Below are 26,193 nucleotides of genomic sequence, written 5' to 3'. Positions count from 1 at the left end.
CACTACTAACATTACCACATTTGATGAATGTGCCAGTTGTGTCTTTGGTCAGCATATCATGAAGCTCTTGAAGACATCAGAAAGAGTTGATGTGGTCTGGGATACTTACATCACCAGAAGCATAAAAGAGTCAACAAGGGAGAAGCGAGGCAAAGGGATATGGCGGAAGGTTGCTGGTCAGAAGAAGCTGCCAAGGAACTGGCCAGATGTCTTGCTTGATCCCATGAACAAGCAGGAGCTCTTCACCTTGCTCTCCAGTAAAATTGCATCCACTGCCTGGCCGGTTGGCAAGCAGGTCTTCATTACATCTGGCGTCAGAGTAGTTGGCACAGACACCAGCCACTTCATGCTGCCATGTAACCATGAAGAGGCACCAGGATTATGATTCATCTGCTTGATTCCCTGGAGCATGGCTCTTCTACTTGCTTGGTACGCACTATGGATACGGATGTTGTCGTTATCCTCATTGGCAAGTTCCATGCCCTGCTCACCAAGTATTCAGCTGCAGACATCTGGGTTGCTTTTGTCACCTGCAAAAACTACACTTATCATCACATCAATACCATCTGCCATACTTTGGACAAAGACAGGTCAACGGCACTTCCTGTGTTCCACTGTTGCACCGGCTGTGACACAACCTCAGCCTTCTGCTGGAAGGGGAAGAAGTCAGCATGGGATGCTTGGAATTCCTACCCTGAGGTCACCCAAGCCTTCAACTATATGGCAGCGAATCCGCACACTCCCTTGACCATAGATGCCGAACACTTTCAACTTCTAGAGCGCTACAGAGTAATCCTTAACGAGTGATTTGGAATCTGTAAAGGAAGCATGAAGAGAGATGTTCCGCCAGAAGAACAGAACGATGGAACACAGAAAATGTATAATTTGACACCAAGATTGACCTTCTAAGTGGCTTGGAAGCCGAGATATTGTAAACACTGAGAGACTTTATTTGAAAATGTCATTAAAAAAGTAACGTTCATATTTCTCCTTTTGATTATTATAGTGTTGAAGCTTCAAAATATGGCATTTTGGAAAGTTACCACATAAGTTGTAAAATGCTGAATAAGCAACGTAACTTTCATGGTATAATTTCTCGGTAACAATCGGTTGTTTCCGTGAACATTCAAATGTTGTGTCACGGTAAATGTGTGTTACAAAAACATGGCCGACAGATGCATCTTGACTCGGGCTGAAGACGAATGGTCCATTTAGCTTAGGAACGTTCCTAATGACCCGGAAGTCCTTCAGTGGCAGCCATGATAAGTGCCGTTCGAATTCTCGAGATGATAGGAAAGGAGGTTTCAAACTTCCTTTATAACCTCCTTTAGCTTAGGAACCACTGGGCCTCCCTTGACGAAAGGAGAGGAGAAAATGCTGCCCCACAATGCCTTGCAGCCGCAGCATTTGCCGTCACACAACAGTCGGCCGTTCACGGAAACAACCGATTATGACGGAGAAATGATATCATGAAAGTTATGGTGCTTACTAAGCTTTTTAAAACGTATGTGGTAAGTTGCCAAAGTGCTTTGTTTTGAACGTTCATACAATCATACGTATTGGGATCATTTGTATTAATGTGGACTGGAGGGAGAGGGTTTCACTTTCCTTTTTTATTTCAATTCCAACTTTGGTCATGAAGAATATGTTTCTCTGTTGTCCACGTTCATAAAGCATAAAGCAACAGCATCAGAGCACGGTGCAGAGTCTCTAGATGAGTTTACAGTAGTCCCTCGTTCTTATTGAACATCCATGTTGTAGTCCGCTATAGAAAACTGTAGTTTCCATAGTTTCCCCACAGCAGCAGACGCACATTTATGATGTCCGCTGGCGCATCATAAACACGTCGGATAGTGAAAGTGCAGTCGGATTCTCTAAAGTACCGCAGTCTCTTCTCCTAAGTCCTTTTGAATTCTCCTATCCACTATCCCTTAACCCCGTGACGTTTCACACGGAGGTCAAGGAATAGGAGATAGGGTTAGAATTTAGGAGCTGATTTTTGGATTATCCGACAGCAACCTCGGTGTGTCAGGGCATTAAAGTCTCTTTTTACCCATACTCCTCTTTTAGTATTTTATACTATCGACCATGATATCTTATTGCAAAGACTAGAGCACTTAGTTGGCATACAGGGAACTGCTTTAGGCTGGTTTAGGTCCTATCTATCTGAACACTCTCAGTTTGTACGTGTCAATGATGAATCTTCCACGCAAACCAAAGTTAGCCATGGATTGCCACAGGGCTCAGTGCTCGGACCTATTTTGTTCAAATTATATATGCTTCCGTTAGGCAATATTATAAGGAATCATTCTGTACATTTTCATTGTAATGCGGATGATACTTAACTATATTTATCAATCAAGCCTGATGAAATTAATCATCTAAATAAAATTCAAGACTGCCTCAAGGACTTAAAAACGTGGATGACCTTAAACTTTTTGATGTTAAACACGACCAAAACTGAAGTTATTGTACTTGGCCCGAAGACTCTACGAAACAAATTATCTAAAGATATACTAACTATGGATGGCATTAATTTGGCCTCCAGTGAGACTGTAAGGAATCTTGGTGTTATATTTGATCAGGATTTATCCTTTAACACCCACATAAAATCTATTTCAAGGACCGCCTACTTCCATCTACGTAACATTGCAAAAATCAAGCATATCTTGCCTCAAAACGATGCAGAGAAACTAGTCCATGCATTTGTTACTTCAAGGCTGGATTATTGTAACTCCTTATTATCAGGGTGTACCAAGAAGTCAGTCAGTCGCTTCAGCTGATTCAAAATGCTGCAGCTCGTGTACTAACTAGAGTTAGGAAAAGGGTCCACATTACTCCTGTTCTGGCTGCCTTACACTGGCTCCCTATAGAACACAGGATATAATTTAAAATTCTTCTTCTCGCCTACAAAGCCCTTAATGGGCAGGCGCCATCTTACCTTAAAGAACTCATTACACCCTACTGTCCTACTAGGGCATTGCGTTCCAAGAATGCATGGTTGTTGGTTGTTCCTAGAGTCTCTAAAAGTACAATGGGAGCCAGAGCCTTTTCTTATCAAGCTCCACATTTGTGGAATCAGCTTCCAGTTTGTGTTCGGGCGGCAGACACCCTATCCGTTTTTAAGAGTGCGCTTAAGACCTTCCTTTTTGATAAAGCTTATAGTTAGGGCTGATTAGATTCAGCCCCTAGTTTTGCTGATATAGGCTTAGTTTGTCGGGGGACATCTTATTTCTTCCTTCTCTCCGTCTGTGCCTGTGTACTCTCATGTTCCGATTAACCCAGCTTCCCCAAATGTATTTCTTTTTGGTGTCTATATAGGCTGGGATCCGGAGTCATGGATGATCCTGTTGCTGCGGTCCTGGATTATAAGTCCTGGATGGATATCCTCGTGGATTCCTCTTCTTATTACAGACACATGCATTTCCAAACATTTGGACTACCTATGTTGCAAATGCATTATCTTTTCAATTTACACACGGCATATATTGCACGTCTGTCCGTCCTGGGAGAGGGATCCCTCCTCTGTTGCTCTCCCTGAGGTTTCTCCCATTTTTCCCTTTAAATTGTGGGTTTTCTCCAGAAGTTTTTCCTTGTACGATGTGAGGGTCTAAGGACAGAGGATGTTGTATTGTCTGATATTCTGTACAAACTGTGAAGCCCACTGAGACAAATGTAAAGTTTGTGATATTGGGCTATATAAATAAACATTGATTGATTGATATCTTATTGTGTGTCTACCATAGAAACTATGGAGGTATATATATATTGTTGATGTTTATATGCCTATACTTATCGTTTCAACTTTAGTGCAATGCCTTGTTTATTACTCGTTCCTGCAGCTACAACTAAATATAAAAGTAAATCTAATCTCATCTAAATAAACCTTCAATAAAGAGCAGAAAGAATGAAACTTAAAAAAGGCTAATATAGATTAAGACAGGTATAAAAAATAATAATACGAGTTACAATTCAGCGTTTGATATGAACAAGTATTTTATTTCTGCTTCCACTCTGATTCAACGGAGGTGAAAGGACTTCAATTTTCATTTAACAGAACACCAACAATGAAACACATGAGCCCGTACTAGTTTCAAAAAGCAGGAATAATCCTAAAAATCCATTTTAACTCTGAACTCCAAATGAGCTGAATGTAATCTGTGAACACAAACAATATGCAGGGATTTGAGTCTGTTTCGAAGGCATTTCTCTTTTATTTAGAAATGTATTTATTAGGATAAACCCCTTGAGATGCACCATCTCGTTTTCAAGGGGGTCCCGACAGAAGCAACAACTTACAGACATGAACAAAATAACAGAAAGCAAAACATGACAAACCACGTACAGTCTGTTAAGTAAAATTCATGAAGTAATACTTACAATTTGATAGACAGTAGTGTCCAATAGATATAGATAACAAGAGCAGACCAGGTGAAAGTGAGATGATAACGCATGCTTAAACAAACTCAAATATGCAAGGGATCTAATAGTAGCAGGTTAGTTTGGTTTGATAATATAAGCAAAATAGAACAGAATAAAACTGAAAACATCGTACAGTTTCTCTATATCAATAAGTCATTGGTTCTTCTTTTAGACCAGAACAGACTGATAACTCAACAGGAACTATCAAAAACATCCCAATGGAAGTTACAAGTCACAACTTTTCATTAACCAAACAGATTACAGATTAATCAGTCAGTTGTTATAGTATAAATCAAAAACGTAGTATGACAAAACATTAAACATATTCAAAACTTCTGTTGAAAAAGAGTTTATATGAAGTCATATATAAATATTGTCAAACAGTTTATACAGCCAGACAGATGTTTTCATGTGAATTCTCGAAGGACTAATTAATTGTCCTCTTTTTTTGTTACACATGCAGATTTGACTTGGAAAATGTCAGGTTCTGAAGAGTCTCCAGGGTTGTCTTCAGTCTCTGGTTGTAAATGTCGCTCTGGATCTGAGTTCCTGGCTGGTTCTGGTCCTCCACAGTCCTCTCCATCAGCTTCTGTTTCCATGTGTTCAGCTGAGCTGCTGGCTGGAGGCTCTGCCTCTCTGTTCTCCTCAGTTTGAGTTTGATGAAGCTGTGAGGACTGACGACCAACACACTTATGTCTTTTGACATAATGACTCCAGGTAAATCTTTTGTCACAAACACTGCAGCTGTATGGTTTCTCTCCTGTGTGAATTCTAATGTGGTCCTTTAAACTTCCTCTCACTGCAAAAGATTTCTTACAAATTGAGCAGCTAAATGGTTTCTCTCGTGTATGGATACTCACATTATCTTTTACATTTCCTTTCTGTCCAACCCTTTTCTCACACAAAGAGCAGCCAAATGCTTTCTCTCCTGCACTACGTCTTGAATCACAGACAGGGTCTTTTTTAGGTTTCTGACAGTTTGAACCTGTTTCTCTGGTCTTCTTCCAATCAGCACTGTCTTCAGTGTCAGTTTCAGTAGAATCTGCAGTGTCAGTTTCAGAAGAGTCTCCAGTGTCAGTTTCAGAAGAGTCTCCAGGGTTGTCCTCAGTCTCTGGTTGTAAATGTCTCTCTGGATCTGAGTTCCTGGCTGGTTCTGGTCCTCCACAGTCCTCTCCATCAGCTTCTGTTTCCATGTGTTCAGCTGAGCTGCTGGCTGGAGGCTCTGCCTCTCTGTTCTCCTCAGTTTGAGTTTGATGAAGCTGTGAGGAATGACGACCAACACACTTATGGATTTTGACCGAACGACTCCGGGTGAATCTTTTGTCACAAACACTGCAGCTGAATGGTTTCTCTCCTGTGTGGATTCTCATGTGGCACTTTAAATGTCCTCTCTGTGCAAAAGATTTCGAACAGACTGAGCAGCTGAATGGTTTCGCTCCTGTGTGGATTCTTATGTGCCGATTTAGATTTCCTCTCTGTGTAAACGTTTTCTCACACGAAGAGCAGTCGAATGTTTTCTCTCCTGCACTACGTGTTGAATCACTGAAAGGGTCTTGTTTATTTCTCTGAGAGTTTGAACATGGTTCTCTGGTCTTCTTCCAATCAGCACTGTCTTCAGTGTCAGGTTCAGAAGAGTCTCCAGGATTGTCTTCAGTGTCAGTTTCAGAAGAGTCTCCAGGGTTGTCCTCAGTCTCTGGTTGTAAATGTTTCTCTGGATCTGAGTTCCTCGCTGGTTCTGGTCCTCCACAGTCATCTCCATCAGCTTCTCTTTCCAGGTGTTCAGTTTGTCTTTGATGAAGCTGAGAGGACTGAGGTTTCTCTTCATCATCTTCACTCTTCACAGGGACAGGAGTGAATATGGACTTGATGATATCAGCCTCCTCCAGCCATTGAAGCTGCTCTCCCTGCTGACTGATCCAGAGTTCCTCCTGTTCCTCTTTAATGTGTGGGGGGGGCTCTGGGTCCTCCGGGTTCAGACTGGAGCTCCACTCCTGCTGCTCAGGGGGAACCTCTTCTTTAACCACCACCAGCTGCTGGACGTCTGCAGGAAACAGGAAACACACAGAGACGTTAGAGAATAGCCGTTGTGTTCATTGCGTCACCGCTCAAATCCCCGTTTTGAACCCCTTATTTGTATATTCCTAATTAATATCATAAATACCTATGGCTAATATATTTTTACATTTATGCATCAACAATTATCGCAGAGAAAGGTACGTGTAATTATATTTTGAGTGGATACAGCTTGGGACCCGGATTGCCTTTTGTGTTTTTAAGGCAGCTCTAAATAGAGATATGAATGATTTAGAAGAGTAACTAGAGCTGTCAGTCATATGAAGTGAAGTCATGGGCTTACCCCCCATTACACTCAACGAGGTCTGGCCCTCTGTATTTCTTCTGAGGTGTATGTAATAAAATAAAACACTGAAATGAACAGGGCTCTATTAGACCAAGTCGTTTCTTACTTACACTGCAGAGCTTCAAGTTGGTTTCACTTGAGTGAATAAACTAGCAACATAGCTAAAGTTAAATACATTCATAAAATGTCTTGACATAAAAGTTGTCATCCTTACATGTCCAGATAAAAAAAGGATTGCAAGGTTTTACAGATCCTCATACATAACAACTTAACATATCATTTATGCTGCTGCCCTCCAGAGGGAGTTTTATAGGTTTTTGCATGCATTTCTAATTCAATGTGATCTGATCATCATGTAAGTCACAATTATAGACAAACACAATCCGTTTAATCTTGTAGAACACACATGTATTAGTTTCCATTTTGATTAAATCACTAAAAGTATGTGACCTCCTAGAATTTGACAAAAACTAATTGAGTTAGGAGTTAAAACACTTTGTTTTAATCAGTGAAATACGATAAGAAGTGCTGTTCCAGCGTTAACTTGTAAAAATCCCTCAAACATTAGTATTTGCTATTCACAAGTTTTAACTTCTGATGTGAACCATGCCTCGCAAAAAAAAGATATCGGAAGACCTACGAGGAAGAATTTTTGATTTCACCAAAAGTTAGGGATGCACCGTTAGGAGTACGAGTACATGAGGACAGTATCGGCCTGATACCCGTTAATGGGATCGGTATCGTTGCATCCCTGATAAAACACAGAGGGTTACAAGTGAATATCAAAGAGTTGAGATATTGATGAAGATGCAGGTTATGTATAATGGGTTACACGGTTAACCCTTGGTTGTGCAGCCTGATGGCTACAGGCACAAAAGATCGTCCGAGGCGCTTAGTGCTGTGCCGAGGGATGAGTCTGAGGCTCTTCATCTTCACTAGCTCTGCATGGAGGGATGAGTCTGAGGCTCCTCATCTTCACTAGCTCTGCATGGAGGGATGAGTCTGAGGCTCTTCATCTTCACTAGCTCTGCATTGAGAAGTTAGCCCTAACAGCGTTGTTTTTAAATCTGAAGGACAAAATATGAGGTCAAGGCATCATTTTAAAGGATTAGAACTGTCACTCTTCTGTAACTTTAAAGTCATTCAGAGGGGGGGAGAGGCGTCTCCTCTCCTCTGTGATGAGCTGCTGCTGAAGGGGGGGGGCATGATGAAGGGCTTCCGCCCCGTGTAGCGGGTGTCTGCAGGATCAGAAAATGAAATCCAACATTTAATGTTCTGGGGAGGACGTTGTTTACCCTGTCTGCACTGTGCAGCTCCTTCAGCGACAGGCTGCTGCACCCCCGCTGTCTCACGGAGAGATACCGCAGGTCCTTCCTTCCTGCAGCGATCAGACTATGTGCAAACTGTGCAATATACACCTGGCTGCTAAATCCTCAGAACTATTACAGGATGTGTATTTTGTAAATTGTGTCACTTTTTGTTGTTTTTTCTTTACTTATATTATTTATTTCATAACTTTAATACTTTTGCATGCAAGCTTCTACGTAACATTAAGCTGCCTTTGGCTCTTTTCTGTTGTAACAACGTATATTTCCCCTCTGAAAAGTATCCTGATTGATTTGACCTGGGGACACAACAACACGTTGTAAATGATAGGCTAAGGGGCAGAACATCTCTAAGTGGTCGACCAATCACAACAGCCGGCCAGTTAACCATTCAGAGCAGACTGGGCTCTGGTTTCAGACAGAGGCTGAAAAGAGGCAGTATGACAAAAATAAAGAGCTTTTTCAACATTAAAGCATGGAGACATGTCCCAGTGAAGACAATATACTAATACCAACCTGAAAATGAACAGAATATGTCATCCTTGTCGTTGTCCTTGGTCTCTGGTTGTAAATGTCTCTCTGGATCTGAGTTCCTGGCTGGTTCTGGTCCTCCACAGTCCTCTCCATCAGCTTCTGTTTCCATGTGTTCAGCTGAGCTGCTGGCTGGAGGCTCTGCCTCTCTGATCTCCTCACTTTGAGTTTGATGAAGCTGTGAGGACTGACGACCAACACACGTATGGCTTTTGACCTTATACCTCCAGGTGAATCTTTTGTCACAAATACTGCAGCTGAATGGTTTCTCTCCTGTGTGGATTCTAAAGTGGTCCTTTAAACTTCCTCTCACTGCAAAAGATTTCTTACAAATTGAGCAGCTGAATGGTTTCTCTCCTGTGTGGATTCTCATGTGGTCATTTAAATGTCCTCCCTGTTTAAAATATTTTTTACAAACTGAGCAGCTGAATTGTTTCTCTCCTGAATTACGTCTTGAATCACTGACAGAGTCTTGTTTATTTATCTGAGAGTTTGAACCTGGTTCTCTGGTCTCCTTCCAATCAGCACTGTATTCAGTGTCAGGTTCAGAAGAGTCTCCAGGGTTGTCCTCAGTCTCTGGTTGTAAATGTCTCTCTGGATCTGAGTTCCTGGCTGGTTCTGGTCCTCCACAGTCCTCTCCATCAGCTTCTGTTTCCAGGTGTTCAGTTTGTCTTTGATGAAGCTGAGAGGACTGAGGTTTCTCTTCATCATCTTCACTCTTCACAGGGACAGGAGTGAATGTGGACTTGGTGATATCAGCCTCCTCCAGCCCTTGAAGCTGCTCTCCCTCCTGACTGCTCCAGTGTTCCTCCTGTTCCTCTTTAATGTGTGGGGGAGGCTCTGGGTCCTTCTGGTCCAGACTGGAGCTCCACTCGTGCTGCTCAGCAGGAACCTCTTCTTTAACCACCACCAGCTGCTGGACGTCTGCAGGAAACAGGAAACACACACAGAGATGTTACAGAGAATAGCTGTTGTGTTCATTACGTCACTGCTCAAAGCCCCGTTTTGAACCCCCTTGTTATTTGTATATTCCTAATTAATATCATAAATACCTATGGCTAATATATTTTTACATTTATGCACCAACAACTATCGCAGAGAAAGGTAAGTGGAATTTGAGTGGTTTGTAGGGATGGGTATCGTTAAGGTTTTAACGGTACTACTACTTTTATCGATGCCACTTATCTGTCCGGTCTTTTAACGGTACTCTTATCGGTTCTTTTGAAATAAAATAAAAGGTAAACTAACTAAACACATTGTGAACAAAGCTAACATTGCTTTTTATTTAAATTAAATACATAATATTTCACATCAAAAGAAACAACGTTTTAACAGATCGTATTAAATAATCTGATGCCAGAATAGCTGAAACTTTAACAAAATAAATAACTAAGTTACCTCTAATTATAAATGTTTGTATAACTCCGTGTGTTGCTGCTAGCATACATAATACCTGACGTGGAAACGTTACTCGTGGATGGGGCTACAGAGCTACTAGAAAGACAGTCGAACCCGGTGCATTTCTCCGTCTGAATGTGGAGCACTTTTGTGAAATGTTTAGACAAATTGCTCGTGTTACCGCCCTTACATGCTCAACTCTTATTGCACTTTTGGTAACGAGCATTTTCGACATCGAGACGGGTAAAGTTTAACCACACCTCGGAGCGCGTTCTCTCCGCCATCTCCTCCGTGTGTGTGTGTTGCTGCATGTAGCAGCTGCGTGTGTGTAAACTGCCCCGCCCTCTCGCAAGCAGGCGAGGGAGAGAGATCGAAAATACTAAAAATAATCATAGAAGCATTTTGCAGTCTTTTTGCATGTTAGAAACGGAGTTGGCGACACTAAAACTGCAATGTAATGTTTGTGTAGCAATAATACACGACATATTTTTTACATTTCTCCAGTACCGATAAAAAGACCGCTAACGTCGGAGCATAACGGTACCACGGTCTTTAATAATTCAGCCCCGGGGCCCGTTTAATACCGGGGCTCGGGACCCATCCCTAGTGGTTTGGTACCCCTAAAATCACATGTGGATACAGCTTGGGACCCGGATTGCCTTTTGTGTTTTTAAGGCAGCTCTAAATAGAGATATGAATGATTTAGAAGAGTAACTAGAGCGGTCAGTCAATTGAAGTGCAGTCATGGCCTTACCCCCCATTAAACTCAACGAGGTCCGGCCCTCTGTATTTTTTCTGAGTTGTATATAATCAAATAAAAACACAAATGAACAGGGCTCTATTAGACTAAGTTGTTTCTTACTTACACTGCAGAGCTTCAAGTTGGTTTCACTTGAGTCAATAAACTAGCAACATAGCTAAAGTTAATTACATTCATCAAATGTCTTGACATTAACAATTTAATTAAACATTGTCAACATAAAGGTTTTCATCCTTACATGTCCAGATAAAAAAAGGATTGCAAGGTTTTACTGATTCTCATGCTTAACTTAATATAATTTGTAGAACACACATATATTCGTGTCCATTTTGATTAAATCACTAAAAGTATTTGACCTCCTAGAATTTAACAAAAACTAATTGAGTCAGGAGTTAAAACACTTTGTTTTAATCAGTGAAACACGATAAGAAGTGCTGTTCCAGCGTTAACTTGTAAAAATCCCTCAAACATTAGTATTTGCTATTAACAAGTTTTAACTTTTTTTTAACGCAAAAAAAAGATATCTGAAGACCTACGAGGAAGAATGTTTGATTTCACCAAAAGTTAGGGATGCACCGTTAGGAGTACGAGTACATGAGGACAGTATCGGCCTGATACCCGTTAATGGGATCGATCGTCGCATCCCTAATACAACACAGATGGTTAGTCGGAGTTTCACCGCGGCTGTCAGCTGTGTTTACTCCTGTCATTCAAACAGGATGCGCTGGAGAGGGGGCGGGGCTTATATCCATGTAAATACTGTGGTGGAAACCAACTACGACCAAATTAACCTATTTTACCGTGATTTCATTGTAAAACACGTTTCAAAATGATGCCGAAGTAACTAAATACTGATAATGGTTAGTAAAAACCATGCTTTAATGCTTTGACAAGTGTGCAGACAAGACGGCATGCGAAAAACCTTTTAAAATGCGCGTTTTGTGAATGGAGATTGGATCAATCAGGCTAAACTAACATTGTAGCTGCTCCGTCCAAACTCACAACAACGTCCTAAAGACAGAATTAAAGCAGCGACTGTATTCGTCATGACACAGACAGTCTGTGGTTTGTACTTGCTTAAAGGGATAGTGGAAATCCGCGAATTTTGGGTTTAACTTATGTATTTGTATTAAAAATAAGCATAATAAACAATTTTTTTTAATTTCATGCGCCTAGTTTCATTTTATTTTCAATTTTACTGCTCCCTCTCAATGAAACGAAATACTTCGGGAATCGTCGGGAATCTTCGAGTGATGACGAGAGCAGAGGAAGACGGGCACAAACAATGGCGGACATTCAATAGCATTTGCATGTGAATAGCCGACCTTTATTATGGTGAATAGATGTGTTTTGTATGGCTGTAGTGCGACAACAAATGCAGAGAATGGCGTATCGACTCATGCGTTTCCAAGAAACCCAGCCATTCGTCGTCAGTGGGTGAAATTTGTTCAGAAATTTTCACTATAGGTAATACTATAAGACTGTAAGACGGCAATACTTTATACCGAGTATATTGCCATAAATATGATGATTGATTATCAGTAAAAAATTCTACGTGACACAACGACATTGGATTAACCTTGAGATGCGTTTTTATTCCGTTGAACACAACTTTTGATCACAAATCAAAAAAGGTAAGACGTAATTATTGTAATATTTTTGGAACCGGATGTTGTTTACTTTCTCTTTTCTGGCTGATAGCTCCAGGAATTCGAGGTCTTACAGTGATGACATTACATCTGTGGAGTCTCAGCTTTAAATCGTATATCTTGTTTGTGCAGTTAAGATAGTAATAAGGGCATTTCCACCGTGTGTTGTGTGTAAAAAAGCGTTAGCATTAGTTAGCATTGTTTCGCTCAATGCTAATTCAAAGGCTTGGTATTACTCTTGTGTTTTTTCTAGCTAACAATTGTTCTTATTGTCAGTTAGCGGAGTTTCTTACCTTTAAAAGGGTATGAAACATTAATAGTTTCATAAATGTTAAGAAGCCCTGAGACATGTGAGAGAAAAAAAACTGTGGGAGGGGTCCACTGGGGGGACCTTCGGGCTTAACTGGTTAACAATGATTAATATTTGTAAAGGCTACAGGTGATCTTAAGATGCGTGAGCTATGCTTAGGGACCTACCAGTCAAGATTATTTGTGCGTAGGGGTGCATCATCTGGCGCCTGGTCCTGGTCATCCTCGCCATTGCCCATGCCGTGAACCATCACCTCGGGCTCGGGCTCGAACAAATAAGGACGTAATGGTCCATCGTCTGGCTCAATATTCTCACCATCGTCGCTTACTGAACCGGATTCAGATTCAGTTCCTAAAACGACATTTTCGTAGGAAAGCCGAGAGGATGTTTCTGACTCGCTATCATCACTGGATACCCCGTACAATCCTTCTTCTTTGTCTGGTATATTTGCCCTTCCACGTTCATTCTGCATAGACGCCATAGTTTGTTATCGTATCGTCTTCCTGAGTTTTCGTCACTTCCGGTTTGGCTGAGTCGAACATTTCGTTTCTAAAAAACTTCGGGGAAGCTGCAATAAAGTGCTTCTAACATGCGTAAGGCAATTATTATATTTTTTTATCAGGTGTGATTGTTTTGGTACGTAATTATGCTTGTATATAAGTTAAAACAAAACTATTTGAGGTTCCATTTCCACTATCCCTTTAACTTTTGTCCAGTTTCTGAACAGATATAAGGAGCTGTGAGGACACACACACGCTTTTGCATTTCAAAGTATTGCTTGTTCATACAGTTGGATGTTGGAGCTTCACTGTGTACTGCTGAATGATGTATGTGCAGAGTTTGACCCTTGAAGGTTGTTTCTTCAGCTCTGAAATGGATTATATTTGTTACATATTAATAGAATTTTTGATTTTTAGATTTCATTTCGGATTTGTGAATGGGAGAAGTAGTAGTTGGAAAACATACCAAACACTAATTATTCAAAGTAAAGTATTTCATTTTATATACGGTAATACTAAGGAGGCATAGGCCTATATGATGATACGATTATTGATATTAAAAAAGTGATTTGTTTTTTGTCAGTTATTTATTTGTAAGCTCCAAATCCTAATTTTTTCCTCAATGGCTTTTGTGCCCTGGCATGTTGCCTTTGCGCCCTGAAAAAATGTGTGACACCAAAGGCCAAATGGCATTGCCCCTAAAATGACGAAAATCCAAGCCTGTCGCTACGCATATCTAGGGTGCGGAGACGAACAAAAAAACCTCTTGGAGGGGTATAAAATAATGTACAGGAAGTCGGCCATTTTGAATTTGGCGTTGGGAAAAAACGCGATTTATCGCATTTTTAGTCCTCCGTACAAAATCTATCTTCTCCTAGGGACTTTATCCGTTCCACTCGAAATTCGTCGGGTAGCTTCTCGAGACATGGGCAATTAAAAGTTATCATGGAAAAACATTTATTTCGCACGACGTAGCCGTGATTTGGAGCCAAAGTTCGCGTTCACTCGATGCTAGGCGATCCCTCGCCATGGAACACGATGATGTCATAACTCAAACTGACATGCTCAGAACGCCACCAAACTTCACATGATGGTTAACACTGCAGCCCTGAACAGCTCTAGGTCAAATCTGATGTTACTTAATGTGGCGTTACCATGGCAACAGATCCTTCGCCATTAAACACGGTGTCGCTGTAACTCCAATGGACACGGTCCCATCGTCCCCCAATCTTCACTTTTATATCACCGGTCCATGCCTCAACAGCTCTACGTCAAATCTGAGATCTCACCATATGCCGTTTCCATGGCAACGCGTCCCTCGCCATAGGCAAGGCAAGGCAAGTTTATTTATATAGCACTTTTCAACACACGGCAATTCAAAGTGCTTTACAAAAAATGAAAGACATTAAGAAAATGGCATTTAAAATCAGTCATTAAAAAGAAAAGCGAATAAAATAAACATTAAAAGAAAAGATACATGGATAAAAGTTACAGTGCAGTCTAAGATATGAATAGTTCAATTAAAAGCAGCGACAAAAAGAAAAGTCTTCAGCCTGGATTTAAAAGTAGTAAGAGTTGCAGCGGACCTGCAGGTTTCTGGGAGTTTGTTCCAGATATTTGGAGCATAAAACACAATGTTGTCTTAAGTCAATGGAAAATGGTCCAAACTGCACCAAACTTCAGATGACAGTTAATGGTCCTCAACAGCTCTACGCCAATTAGGGGATTTCATCATATGTCGTTGCCATGGCGACAGATCCCTCACCATGAAACACGGTGTTGTCCTAACTCAATGTAAGGAATATGTCTGTCTTATGGACATAGTTAACATGGGACTTTTCCTTAAAATGTACTGAAGTCCGCACAATGTAAATGTGATGTCAACTACCAATGCAAATTCCCTGCCAAGGGCAAGACAAATGTTACCAACTATGCCTACACACATGCAACCCTTGGGGGTTCTATTTTGTTGTTATTCAGTGTTACCAGGGGCACGAACTTCTGACCGGTGTTCCCTCTTGGTTTAGTCCGTGGGGGAGTGCTTAAGTGTGGGTACACATGTTCACCTGGTGCACAAGGTTATGGAGGTGGGGGTCTTGCTGGTGCTCAAGTGCCCATATACATCACCCCATGTTCCCATGACTGTTACCCTGCTAAAGAGACACTATTTCGGGGTACAATGTATCCATGTTGACCCCTGGTTCTTGTTCCTTGTACACTGGATGCATGTAGATGGGCCTGGAAGAATGCAAGGTGTAGTTCCAATGCAAATTGGCTTAAGTCCTGTCACGGTCTGGACATGTTGCCATGACTGTTACCCTGCTAAAGAGACACTATTTCGGGGTAAAATGTATCCATGTTGACCCCTGGTTCTTCATCCTTGTACACTGGATGCATGCTGGTGTCCCTGGAAGAATGCAAGGTGTAGTTCCAATGCAAATTGGCTTAAGTCCAGTCAGGGTCTGGACATGTTGCCATGACTGGTACAAGAGACACTATTTCGGGGTAAAATGTATCCATGTTGACCCCTGGTTCTTCTCTCCTGGTGTCCATTTCATGTATATTTCCTCGTGTCCATTTCATGTACATTTCCTCGTGTCCATTTCATGTACATTTGATGGGGGAGTGACATGTGGATGAAATTGACCCAATTCCCGGAGGTTCCGGGCCGAATTTGGGAGCTCATATGCGGCCTGCCGTGCACCCCCACCCGTGGAAAGCAAACAAAAGTAAATAAAACGGTCAATTATATCTTAAATTCATCAAAAACTACGTTTTTAAAAATTGTCGAAAAACGGCTAAGTGCCAACGGGTGAGGGGACCAACCCTTCGGCGCTTCGGGCGGAAGCCCCGGAGACATTTCCACTGACCCGTTGCACTTTTCAACGTAGAGGGGAATTGAGACCTCCCCTCCTCCGTTAACAATTTTCATTCATCTTTTCCAAGCTACCTTCTGCACGAAATCGGAAACCCGGTTTTTGAGAGCACTTAGAAAAAAACGGCCTATTTCTCATGATGGGGAAATCATGGAGGAATGCGTCCGATGAGTGAGCACTTTGGATCGGACACAATTGTTGCCCGGAGGACCCCCAATCACGGTTCTTACAAAACTTTAAGTTTTTGAACTGGCCTCTGGAGGAATGCAAGGGGAGTTTCGACGGAATAACGAGACACTATTTTCGGACACATTGTTGCCTGGAGGACCCCCAATCACGGTTCTTACAAAACTTTAAGTTTTTGAACTGGCCTCTGGAGGAATGCAAGGGGAGTTTCGACGGAATAACGAGACACTATTTTCGGACACATTGTTGCCTGTAGGACCCCCAATCACGGTTCTTACAAAACTTTAAGTTTTTGAACTGGCCTCCGGACGAATGCAAGGGGAGTTTCGACGGAATAACGAGACACTATTTTCGGACACATTGTTGCCCGGAGGACCCCCAATCACGGTTCTTACAAAACTTTAAGTTTTTGAACTGGCCTCTGGAGGAATGCAAGGGGAGTTGCCAGGGGACTCTACCTGCATTATGAGGCACTATTTCCGGACACCTTTTCACCAATTTCACCCCTTTCTCTGGTTCTTCCAAAAGTTAACTTTAACTTTTTCTGACTCTGGAGGAATGCAAGGGGAGTTGCCAGGGGACTCTACCTGCATTATGATGCACTATTTCCGGACACCTTTTCACCAATTTCACCCCTTTCTCTGGTTCTCTCCAAAAGTTAACTTTAACTTTTTCTGACTCTGGAGGAATGCAAGGGGAGTTGCCAGGGGACTCTACCTGCATTATGAGGCACTATTTCCGGACACCTTTTCACCAATTTCACCCCTTTTCTGCGGTTCTTCCAAAAGTTAACTTTAACTTTTTCTGACTCTGGATGAATGTAGGGTGAGTTGTCAGGGGACTCTACCCGCCTTAGGAGGCACTATTCCCGGATACATTTTATCCATTTTAACCTCTTTCTCTGGTTCTCTGGTTGCATCCGTCTCTGGATCATGGAAGAATGCATCCGCTGCATGAGGACTTTGGATCGGATACAATTGTTGCCTGGATGACCCCCAATCATGGTTCTTACCAAACTTAACGTTTTGAACTGGTCTCCGGAAGAAAGTAAGGGGAGTTGCCAGGGGACTCGACCCGCCTTAGGAGGCACTATTTCACCCAGTTTTGGCTCCCGCCTTGCCTGGATGATAGGACCGATAGATGACAGGGATCTCTGCCCGCCTAACGAGTGCCTAAATGGGACACCTTTCGCACGATGATGCAAATTGGTTATTTATTGAAAATAAACCGGAGAGATTTGACATGGGGTCTTTCTAGTTCGCTGAGTGCAACTTTCTTATTTTCACCTATCCTTCTTTGTCCCCCCCGGTTCTATACATTATACTGGTGACACTTCCCGGTACCGAAATGCTCAGGCATACAAAAATGATGGCGATCGGTTGTCCTATCTGTAATAGTCCCTACCGTGCCCTGAGCAAGCACCTGCTGAGGAACCATAGTGTGCGTAATTTAGTGGAAAGAAGAATTCTGCTGTTGTTGGCGAAAGGACGGATAAACATTAGGCTCCATCCCTGCATTATTGCAGGATGCGAGTACAACGGGACAAGGCTGGACCGCCACTTGTACAGAAACCATGTTGAGCTGTCCCGGCAGGAATTACATGTGGTTTTAACTAAACTAAAAATGAAAGTGGCCACAAAGAAGCTTCATGAACTCAGTTTGACAAACCCCAGAGTAGCAATGATTACCTCTTGGGATGTTGACACTGTGGGTGATGATGTCCTGTCACAACCTCCACCCTTGTCCCCAGTGATTACATGTGACAACCCGGACTGTAAGGAATGGAGGATGGATGCAAACAGAATGAAGGCTCAGAGGGACATATATGCTGCTGAGGTGAAATCCCTGCGCTGCATGCTGCAGCAGAGGATTCAACGTAACCGAAAGAGGATGAACCAGAGGGCCGAGGACCAAGAGCGGGTGTTTCTAAGGAAACGATCCCGAACAGAGTCAACACCAAAGAGGCTGTCCAAGTCCAAAGGTCCCTCCTGCAGGAAGTCCCCCATTGCCTCTCACACACCTGTATCCAGCTCCTCAGAACCTGCATCCATAGATACCGAGGCCTCGTCATCCTCCCCTCCCATACATTCCCCCTGGTTCAGCGGCAGGGGCCGGGGGAATCGAATGCGGGACATTACATTCCCACGCATCATGGAGAAGTATCTGCAAGGCTACCGGGACCATTATGAGGGCATCGATCCAACAGTGAGGCTCCAAGAAAACGCAGTCTCCAAAATAAGCAGAGTCAAATCATTCCTAAGCTTCATGGCACACGGTTTCAATCGCCTGTCTGACTGGCTCTTTTTGAGGGATCTGAAGAGGATACGTGGGTGGTCCCGGAGCCTGATAAAGTCAAGCCTACAGGTCACGACATCTGACTTCTATATCAAAAATATATCACACTTTCTCAAGTACATGAATGAAACACCATGCAAGGGGAGCAGGCTCAACCAGAATGACATGATTTTAATCACACGGGAAGTTGCTGCCATCCTGAAGTCCATGAGAAAGAAGGTGTTTATCCACCAGATGCAGGTGAAGCGGGACAAGATGGAAGGTCTGCCAAGCCATAAAGACATCATGGCATGTTTGACTGCGGCCAAAACTCGCATCCCTCAGCTCCTGGACGTGATGACCAGCAACCCGACTCACACAACCCGGAGCCTGCTCTATGGGTACATGACCCTCAATTGGAGCTGCATTTATGGGCACCGTCCGGGGGTCTACTCCAACATGACCAACACGGAGGTCCTAAAGGCGGAGATAACTGGCACTGCCTTTGGCCACCTCATCCACGTGAGTGAGCTATTAAAACATGTGTTTATTCTGGCAGTGATACACATGTTGTGGATGATTGATACTTGTATTGACGCTCTCTAACTCTGTCATAACAGGTAAGCAACCACAAGACGGCCAACGCGTTCGGGGAAGCGCAGATGTATCTCACCATAGAAGAATTTGGATGGATGAAAAGGTGGCTGGAAATCAAGGGGACGCTGACCGGCACCAACAACCGCTATTTCCTCTGCACAGCGGGGAAGAACCCATCGAGGAACCTTGCCACCTTCCTGAGGTTAGCATGGGCTGATGTTGGACTAAAAGGTCCCATTAACTTCACCGACCTCCGCACAGTCCACGCCGATAATGCGAAGAGGTTTCAGGACATAAGCAACCGCCAAAGAGTGAGTGATTTCATGTGTCACAACACTGCAACTGCAGACACATTTTATGCCAAGAATCCTTCTTTGAAGGAGGCTGCGGACATACGAATGCTCTTCACAGAGTCACTGCAAGCAGCGGCCGCAGCAGCATCAGGGGTGAGTGAAGACAATTTGGGGGACATTGACATCCACAGTGACCGTGACAGCTCTGGAGAGGAGCATAGCCCTACTCCCTACCAAGACTCCACCGATACCGAGACGTCAGATGAATTATACAAAGACTTCAACGCTTGGAGAGCGGCGAAGAGGGAACAGTCAATGGCCGAACACAGTCCCTCAGACACGGGTGAAGAGAGGGTGCCAGCCTCTGCACCAACTTCACCCGATACGGACAATGTTGCCAGTGATCAACTTGTAAATATGCAATGTTTTGTTGTACTCAGTCCGCTTGTGCTGGATGAGTTAATAATGTTATAATGTTATAAAGTGTCAATGTATATATTTCTGTAAATAAAGTTTGTTAAAATTACTTAATTTGTCCTCTTTTTTATAACCCAATATGGGTGATTCCCCATTAAGATCCCCAGGGGCACGAGGTTCTGGTGGTGTGCATGAAGGGGTTTAGTCCACGTGAGGAGTGCTCAAATGTGGGAGGATGTGTAAGGCAGCGGAGGGTAAAATAAGTTAAAGTGTGAACCTCCAGCAGGGCAGGTGGTGCTGCTGTGAATAAGGCCGACTATGGAGTCCGATGGGCGGACTGTAAAGCACCGCAAAATACACCCCCTGATAGGTAACCAGGGCCATGAGAACATCCTCCACAGGAGGGTGGGTGGTGCTGCTGTGAATAAGTCCGACTATGGTGTCCGATGGGCGGACTGTAAAGCACCGCAAAATACACCCCCTGATAGGTTACCAGGGCCATGAGAATATCCTCCATAGGAGGGTGGGTGCTGCTGCTGTGAATAAGTCCGACTATGGTGTCCGATGGGCGGACTGTAAAGCACCGCAAAATAGACCCCCTGATAGGTTACCAGGGCCATGAGAACATCCTCCATAGGAGGGTGGGTGCTGCTGCTGTGAATAAGTCCGACTATGGTGTCCGATGGGCGGACTGTAAAGCACCGCAAAATAGACCCCCTGATAGGTTACCAGGGCCATGAGAACATCCTCCATAGGAGGGTGGGTGCTGCTGCTGTGAATAAGTCCGACTATGGTGTCCGATGGGCGGACTGTAAAGCACCGCAAAATAGACCCCCTTATAGGTTACATGGGGCACGAGTTTCTTGAGGGTGTAATCATCTGGGTTTAGTCCGTGGGGGAGTGCTTAAGTTCGGGGGCCCGGGGTCCCAAGGTGCGCGAGGTTATGGAAGTACGCATGTCAGGTAGATATGCTGGAGGTCTGTAGTCCGTGTTTTGGGTCTCTGTGAGGGGCCAAAGTGAGGTGGTTTTCCCGGTGTATGTCATGGAAGTCTGAAATAGCCTGTTTGCCCATGTCAAATCTTATGAGGCACTATTTTGGGATACATTTTATCCATTTTAACCCCTTTCTCTGGTTCTTCCAAAAGTGAACTTTAACTTATTTAGCCTCTGGAGGAATGCAAGGGGAGTTGCCAGGGGAGTCTACCTGCATTATGATGCACTATTTTGGGATACATTTTATCCATTTTAACCCCTTTCTCTGGTTCTTCCAAAAGTTCACTTATACTTATTTAGCCTGTGGAGGAATGCAAGGGTAGTTATCAGGGGAGTCTACCTGCATTATGAGGCACTATTCCCGGGTACATTTTATCCATTCTGTACATTTGGCTTACCGCGACTGGTAGTTAATGTCGCTACGGGGGACGCGTATATCCCTAAGGTATGGAAAAACGTCCAAACGGCACCAGATTTCAGATGATGGCTAATGGTCCTCAACACATCTAAGCATATTATGGGGTGTCATCAAATGCCGTTGCCATGGCGACAGATCACCCGCCATCAAACACAATGTTTGTGTTACTGCTGTAACTCAAAGACATTGTCCGATCGGCCTGAAACTTCCCACGTTTGCCAACGGCCAAGTCCTCGAGACACCTAGACACACACGTCGACGTGTGGACAACAGCCTGCGGAGCGTCGAAGACCCGCTCAATGCTGCTTGCAGCTTTAATTGTTATTATTATTATCTATTAATTATCTTTATATTACAGATACCACACCCAATTACTATTGCATGTTCAATTCACTACCATGGAGAGCCAATAAAGTTAGAACAGCCTGTGGAGAGCCGTTCTTCCTCGCAGAGAGTCACCGTCACCTTCTTACAGAGGACAGGACAATCTAGCTGCAGCACTACCCGTATATTTTCGCACGCCGTGTGCTCAACCCGGCTCTAGGGGCCGGAAAACTGGCTGCCCATTCACTCTCCTATCCCGCATGGGGTTCAGTTTCGGCATGTGTTCATGTGTGGGTACGAATAAAAGTTATTTCCCTGTTGGGGATAAATAAAAGTATATATTGTACCTTCAACAAACTTGGTACAGTGAAGGTAAAGAGTAATGAAAAGAATAAAGACTATAACAAAAAAAGTAGAGAAACAAGAGAACTGCTTAAACAGTCAGCCACTCACGGTGGCGTCAACACGTTGTAAAGGACAGGCTAAGGGACGGGACATCGCTAAGTGGTCGGCCAATCACAACAGAGTCGGCCAGCTAACCAATCAGAGCAGAATGGGCTCTGGTTTCAGATAGAGGGTGAAAAGTGGCAGTATGAGAAAAATAAAGATATTTTTTAACATTAAAGCATGGAGACATGTCCCAGTGAAGACAAAATACTAATACCAACCTGAAAATGAACAGAATATGTCATCTGTGTCATTGTCCTCAGTCTCTGGTTGTAAATGTCTCTCTGGATCCGAGTTCCTGGCTGGTTCTGGTCCTCCACAGTCCTCTCCATCAGCTTCTGTTTCCATGTGTTCAGCTGAGCTGCTGGCTGGAGGCTCTGCCTCTCTGTTCTCCTCAGTTTGAGTTTGATGAAGCTGTGAGGACTGACGACCAACACACTTATGGGTTTTGACCAGAGTACCCCGGATAAATCTTTTATCACAAAAACTACAATGGAATGGTTTCTCTCCTGTGTGGATTCTCATGTGTCTATTTAAATCTCCTCTATGTGTTAATGATTTCTCACAGACTGAGCAGCTGAATGGTTTCTCTCCTGTGTGGATTATCATGTGTCTCTTTAAACCTCCTTTCTGTGTAAAAGAATTGTTACAAACTGAGCAGCTGAATGGTTTCTCACCTGTGTGGATTTTCATGTGTGTCTGTAAACTTGATTTCTGAGTAAAAGAATTGTTACAAACTGAGCAGCTGAATGGTTTCCCTCTTGTGTGTGTGCTCATGGGTCTATTCAGATGTATCTTGCTGCAATTTTCTTTCCCGCACTGAGAGCATCTAAAGCGTTTCTCTCTAGCACTAGGTCTTGAATCACTGACAGGCTCTTGTTTGTTTTTCGCAGACTTTGAAGCTGACACAGGTTCTCTGGATTCCTTCCAATCAGCCCTGTCTTCAGTGTCAGGTTCAGAAGAGTCTCCTGGGTTGTCCTCAGTCTCTGGTTGTAAATTACTCTCTGGATCTGAGTTCCTGGCTGGTTCTGGTCCTCCACAGTCCTCTCCATCAGCTTCTGTTTCAAGGTGTTCAGTTTGTCTTTGATGAAGCTGAGAGGACTGAGGTTTCTCTTCATCATCTTCACTCTTCACAGGGACAGGAGTGAATGTGGACTTGGTGATATCAGCCTCCTCCAGCTCTTGAAGCTGCTCTCCCTCCCGACTGCTCCAGAGTTCCTCCTGTTCCTCTTTAATGTGTGGGGGAGGCTTTGGGTCCTCCTGGTCCAGACTGGAGCTCCACTCCTGCTGCTCAGGGGGAACCTCTTCTTTAACCACCACCAGCTGCTGGACGTCTGCAGGAAACAGGAAACACATATTCAGAAACTGTAGAATATTAGAATTGAAAATCTAACCACGATTAACACTTGATTAACTTTGCAGCCCTTATCCATTCCTTATTTTTAAATGCTTGCCTATTGTTTTGCTAAGTCCCGCACACTGTGTGTCTGTTGTGTTGATTGTCTGTCAATTACACCTTTTGTCCAGATGCTCTGGAGAGGTGAGCTTCAGTTAGTACTGTAGCTGATCTAAAACATAGTAACAGTGCTTAGTTTGGACAGGGCGAGCAAGGGGGCAAAGTTTCTACTTTTCTGTTTGCAGATATGAGTTGCTATATGTAGGTTTGAGTAATTCATGCTAATGTTAGTTAGCAGGGTTAGCTCTGTATTTACTGGCTGTATGAGGTGTTGGTCTTTTTTTAGTGATTGTTTTAGACAGTTGGAGGGGGCTCCTATTGAGGCACTGCTAGCTGTGCCCTTCATTTAACACTTAGAAAATAGGCAGGAGTAGTACTGTTGAGGAACCGGTGACCTACATTTGCATAGCATAACTACACCGTAGTTGTGAATATGATATGACAATATCACCAAGGGGGGTCCGGTGTGGGTGGCAGCTCTATCTCCAGTCCTCCAGAATTGTCCTAATCACAGAGTAAATGAGAAAAATAAAAATGTATCTAATTATACACAGGGGGGCAAAATTATGATTGCAAAATGTAACTCAGCATTACAGACAAAACAATATTAGCCATGACGTACTGATTTAGTTTAAAAAAAAGGAGAAGTGACAGTCACAGCTAGCATCCCTTTGACAGCACTCCAAAAACTTAAATCAAGCAAAAGTCTTCTGTCTATTTCTGATGGTCTTATTATTATTCTTATTATTATTATTCTTATTATTATGGGATAAGGATACATATTTCCTGGATTATTCGAACCACGCTCCGAAGCAGTACTTAAAGGTAGGGTAGGTAAGAAGGGAGAAACCAGCTCGAGTTAGCTAGAATTTGAAAGAACCCAACCAAAAAAAACTGCCCTTCCTTCAGACTTCCTCACAGAGCCCCTCCTCCAACACATACAAACGCACACATGACCAATGAGGGCACGAGATAAGTTTGTGCACAGAGGGAAGGCTGACAGGCAGGTAGGCCATCCAATCATCTGCCGTGGGCCGAGGCAGAATGGTCGTGCTTTTTACAGCGCCACAGCTTCCACAGATGAAATATTTGTATATATTTATTGTCAAAGCATTTAATATATTCATTGCTATCGATATGTTAAGAGCATTCCATGGGATATAACAAAAAGTGTTTCTGATGTGAATTACCTACCCCACCTTTAACATCACTACAGATTATGTTCCAAACCACATCAAGCATTATTTCTTTAACAGTATGGAGCTCAAACGCTTTCTCTCTTGCGGGTTTAGCACAAGGTGAGTTCCTTTTTGTCCGGCTTCTTTACACATACTCCCTCCAGTACAGCGTTAGCTCTGAGTATTAGCGATGCTTGCTAATGTAAACACAGACCATATTACTCCCAAAACACGTTGCACATTATTCTGATACAGCGATGTTTCTGATAGGTTGGGGCGGAACGTTTATTCAGTGTTTACCACTAGAACAATGCCATTGTATGTATTAGTATTGTCACGATACCAACATTTTTGTTTTGATACCGATAGCAAGTCTAGAATTGCGATTTCTTAAAAAAGGGGAAACTGTCTTAAATGTCTTTATTATGCTTTATTTCAAACCTGGAAAATGTTTTCAGTCATAACACAAACCTTTGAACAATGAGAATAATACATTAAAGCAATGGCATTCAAGGTAAAATGACAAGTGTTATGATATTAGGGTCATGCCGAGACAGATCGCTATCCCTTTAAGAGAGAGAGAGAGAGGTGTGTGTGTTTTGAAGCGAACGAAGCAGCAGCAAAATAGGTCTGTCGAGTGTCTTCAAAGTTAGATCTGTAAGAAAGACCTTAATAAATGCAACGGCCCCCAAAGAAGAGCTCGCTGTTCTGCCTTATTTCAAAGCGGGTTATTGAACGCGAAGTTTGTTGCTTCGGCCTTGGAAGACTGCAGAAAGTCAACCCCTGTTTTCCTGGACTACGGTCTGGGAGCCACAGGAAAGTTTAACACATTCATTTATATCAACTAAAATAGCAGCATCATCTGAAACAACAAACACAGTCTCTGAGAGGAGCTGACAGGCTGCGGGGAGTGGAAACAGAGCGCTGAACACACACAAGAAATACGGCTCTTATTAAAACAATGTCAGTCTTAAAATACCGATACTAATGAAATGGAGGAATCGCAACATTTTTAAAGGCAGGGTATCGCGATACCTTTCTAATATTGGTGCACCTTGCAACACTAGTATGTATTATATATTTAACAGCTTTACTCCAAGTCCCTCTCGTAAACATCCTGCTGAATACACAGACACACAGCTGAGGGAGGGGATTCAGCTAGCCGACTGTATATGGAGACGATAGTTTGGGAAGTGGGCGCAACGTTGCCAGGAGTTCAATGTAAAGCCAGCCCACTTTTTTAGTAATGTCATCATGACCGCAGCAAATCTGGATCAGCTCCGTTGTCTCCTCGTTTTTACAGATGTGGGTACGTTTTATTTTCTGACATTTGTGAGTCTCCTTACACACCGGGGGCACATATTTATGTCAAAAAGGGCATTTTGCATGATAGTTGACCTTCAAGATTAGATGATAAAATCAAATGGATATATTTCAAATATAATTTTGTAGCCCTACCTCCGAGCTGCATGAGCTGAAA

General features: G+C 43.0%; 2 protein-coding genes across 2 annotated transcripts in view; one reads left to right on the top strand and one right to left on the bottom strand.

The window, feature by feature from the left end:
• Window positions 1-3,978: 3,978 nt before the first annotated feature.
• The window catches only part of LOC117542280 (zinc finger protein 845-like), a 42,901-nt gene continuing 20,686 nt past the window's right edge, over window positions 3,979-26,193 (bottom strand). Inside the window, exons 2-5 of the mRNA XM_034209848.1 lie at window positions 23,935-24,039; window positions 22,301-23,413; window positions 8,623-9,561; window positions 3,979-6,463 (exon numbers count right to left, since the gene is read on the bottom strand). Coding sequence (XP_034065739.1) covers window positions 4,854-6,463; window positions 8,623-9,561; window positions 22,301-23,413; window positions 23,935-23,947 — 3,675 coding nt within the window. The 5' untranslated portion in view covers window positions 23,948-24,039 and the 3' untranslated portion in view covers window positions 3,979-4,853. The remainder of the gene's footprint in view (window positions 6,464-8,622; window positions 9,562-22,300; window positions 23,414-23,934; window positions 24,040-26,193) is intronic.
• On the top strand, window positions 17,161-20,006 carry LOC117542282. Its single transcript, XM_034209851.1, has 2 exons — window positions 17,161-19,112; window positions 19,211-20,006. The coding sequence occupies exons 1-2, from the start codon at window positions 17,664-17,666 to the stop codon at window positions 19,952-19,954; spliced, it is 2,193 nt and encodes a 730-aa protein (XP_034065742.1). The 5' UTR covers window positions 17,161-17,663; the 3' UTR covers window positions 19,955-20,006.

The sequence above is a fragment of the Gymnodraco acuticeps genome, unplaced genomic scaffold (genome assembly GCF_902827175.1).
Source record: "Gymnodraco acuticeps unplaced genomic scaffold, fGymAcu1.1, whole genome shotgun sequence".
NCBI classification, from domain to species: Eukaryota; Metazoa; Chordata; class Actinopteri; order Perciformes; family Bathydraconidae; genus Gymnodraco; species Gymnodraco acuticeps.
Note: the sequence above shows the minus strand (reverse complement) of the source record. Positions and strands in the feature narration are given on the sequence as shown.

What these genes read in the sequence shown, in the direction of transcription:
- LOC117542282 (XM_034209851.1), top strand. Translation starts at nt 17,664, where the DNA reads ATGCTCAGGCATACAAAAATGATGGCGATCGGTTGTCCTATCTGTAAT. An exon ending in CCTTTGGCCACCTCATCCAC is followed by an intron (nt 19,113 to 19,210) that starts GTGAGTGAGCTA and finishes CTGTCATAACAG; the next exon opens with GTAAGCAACCACAAGACGGC.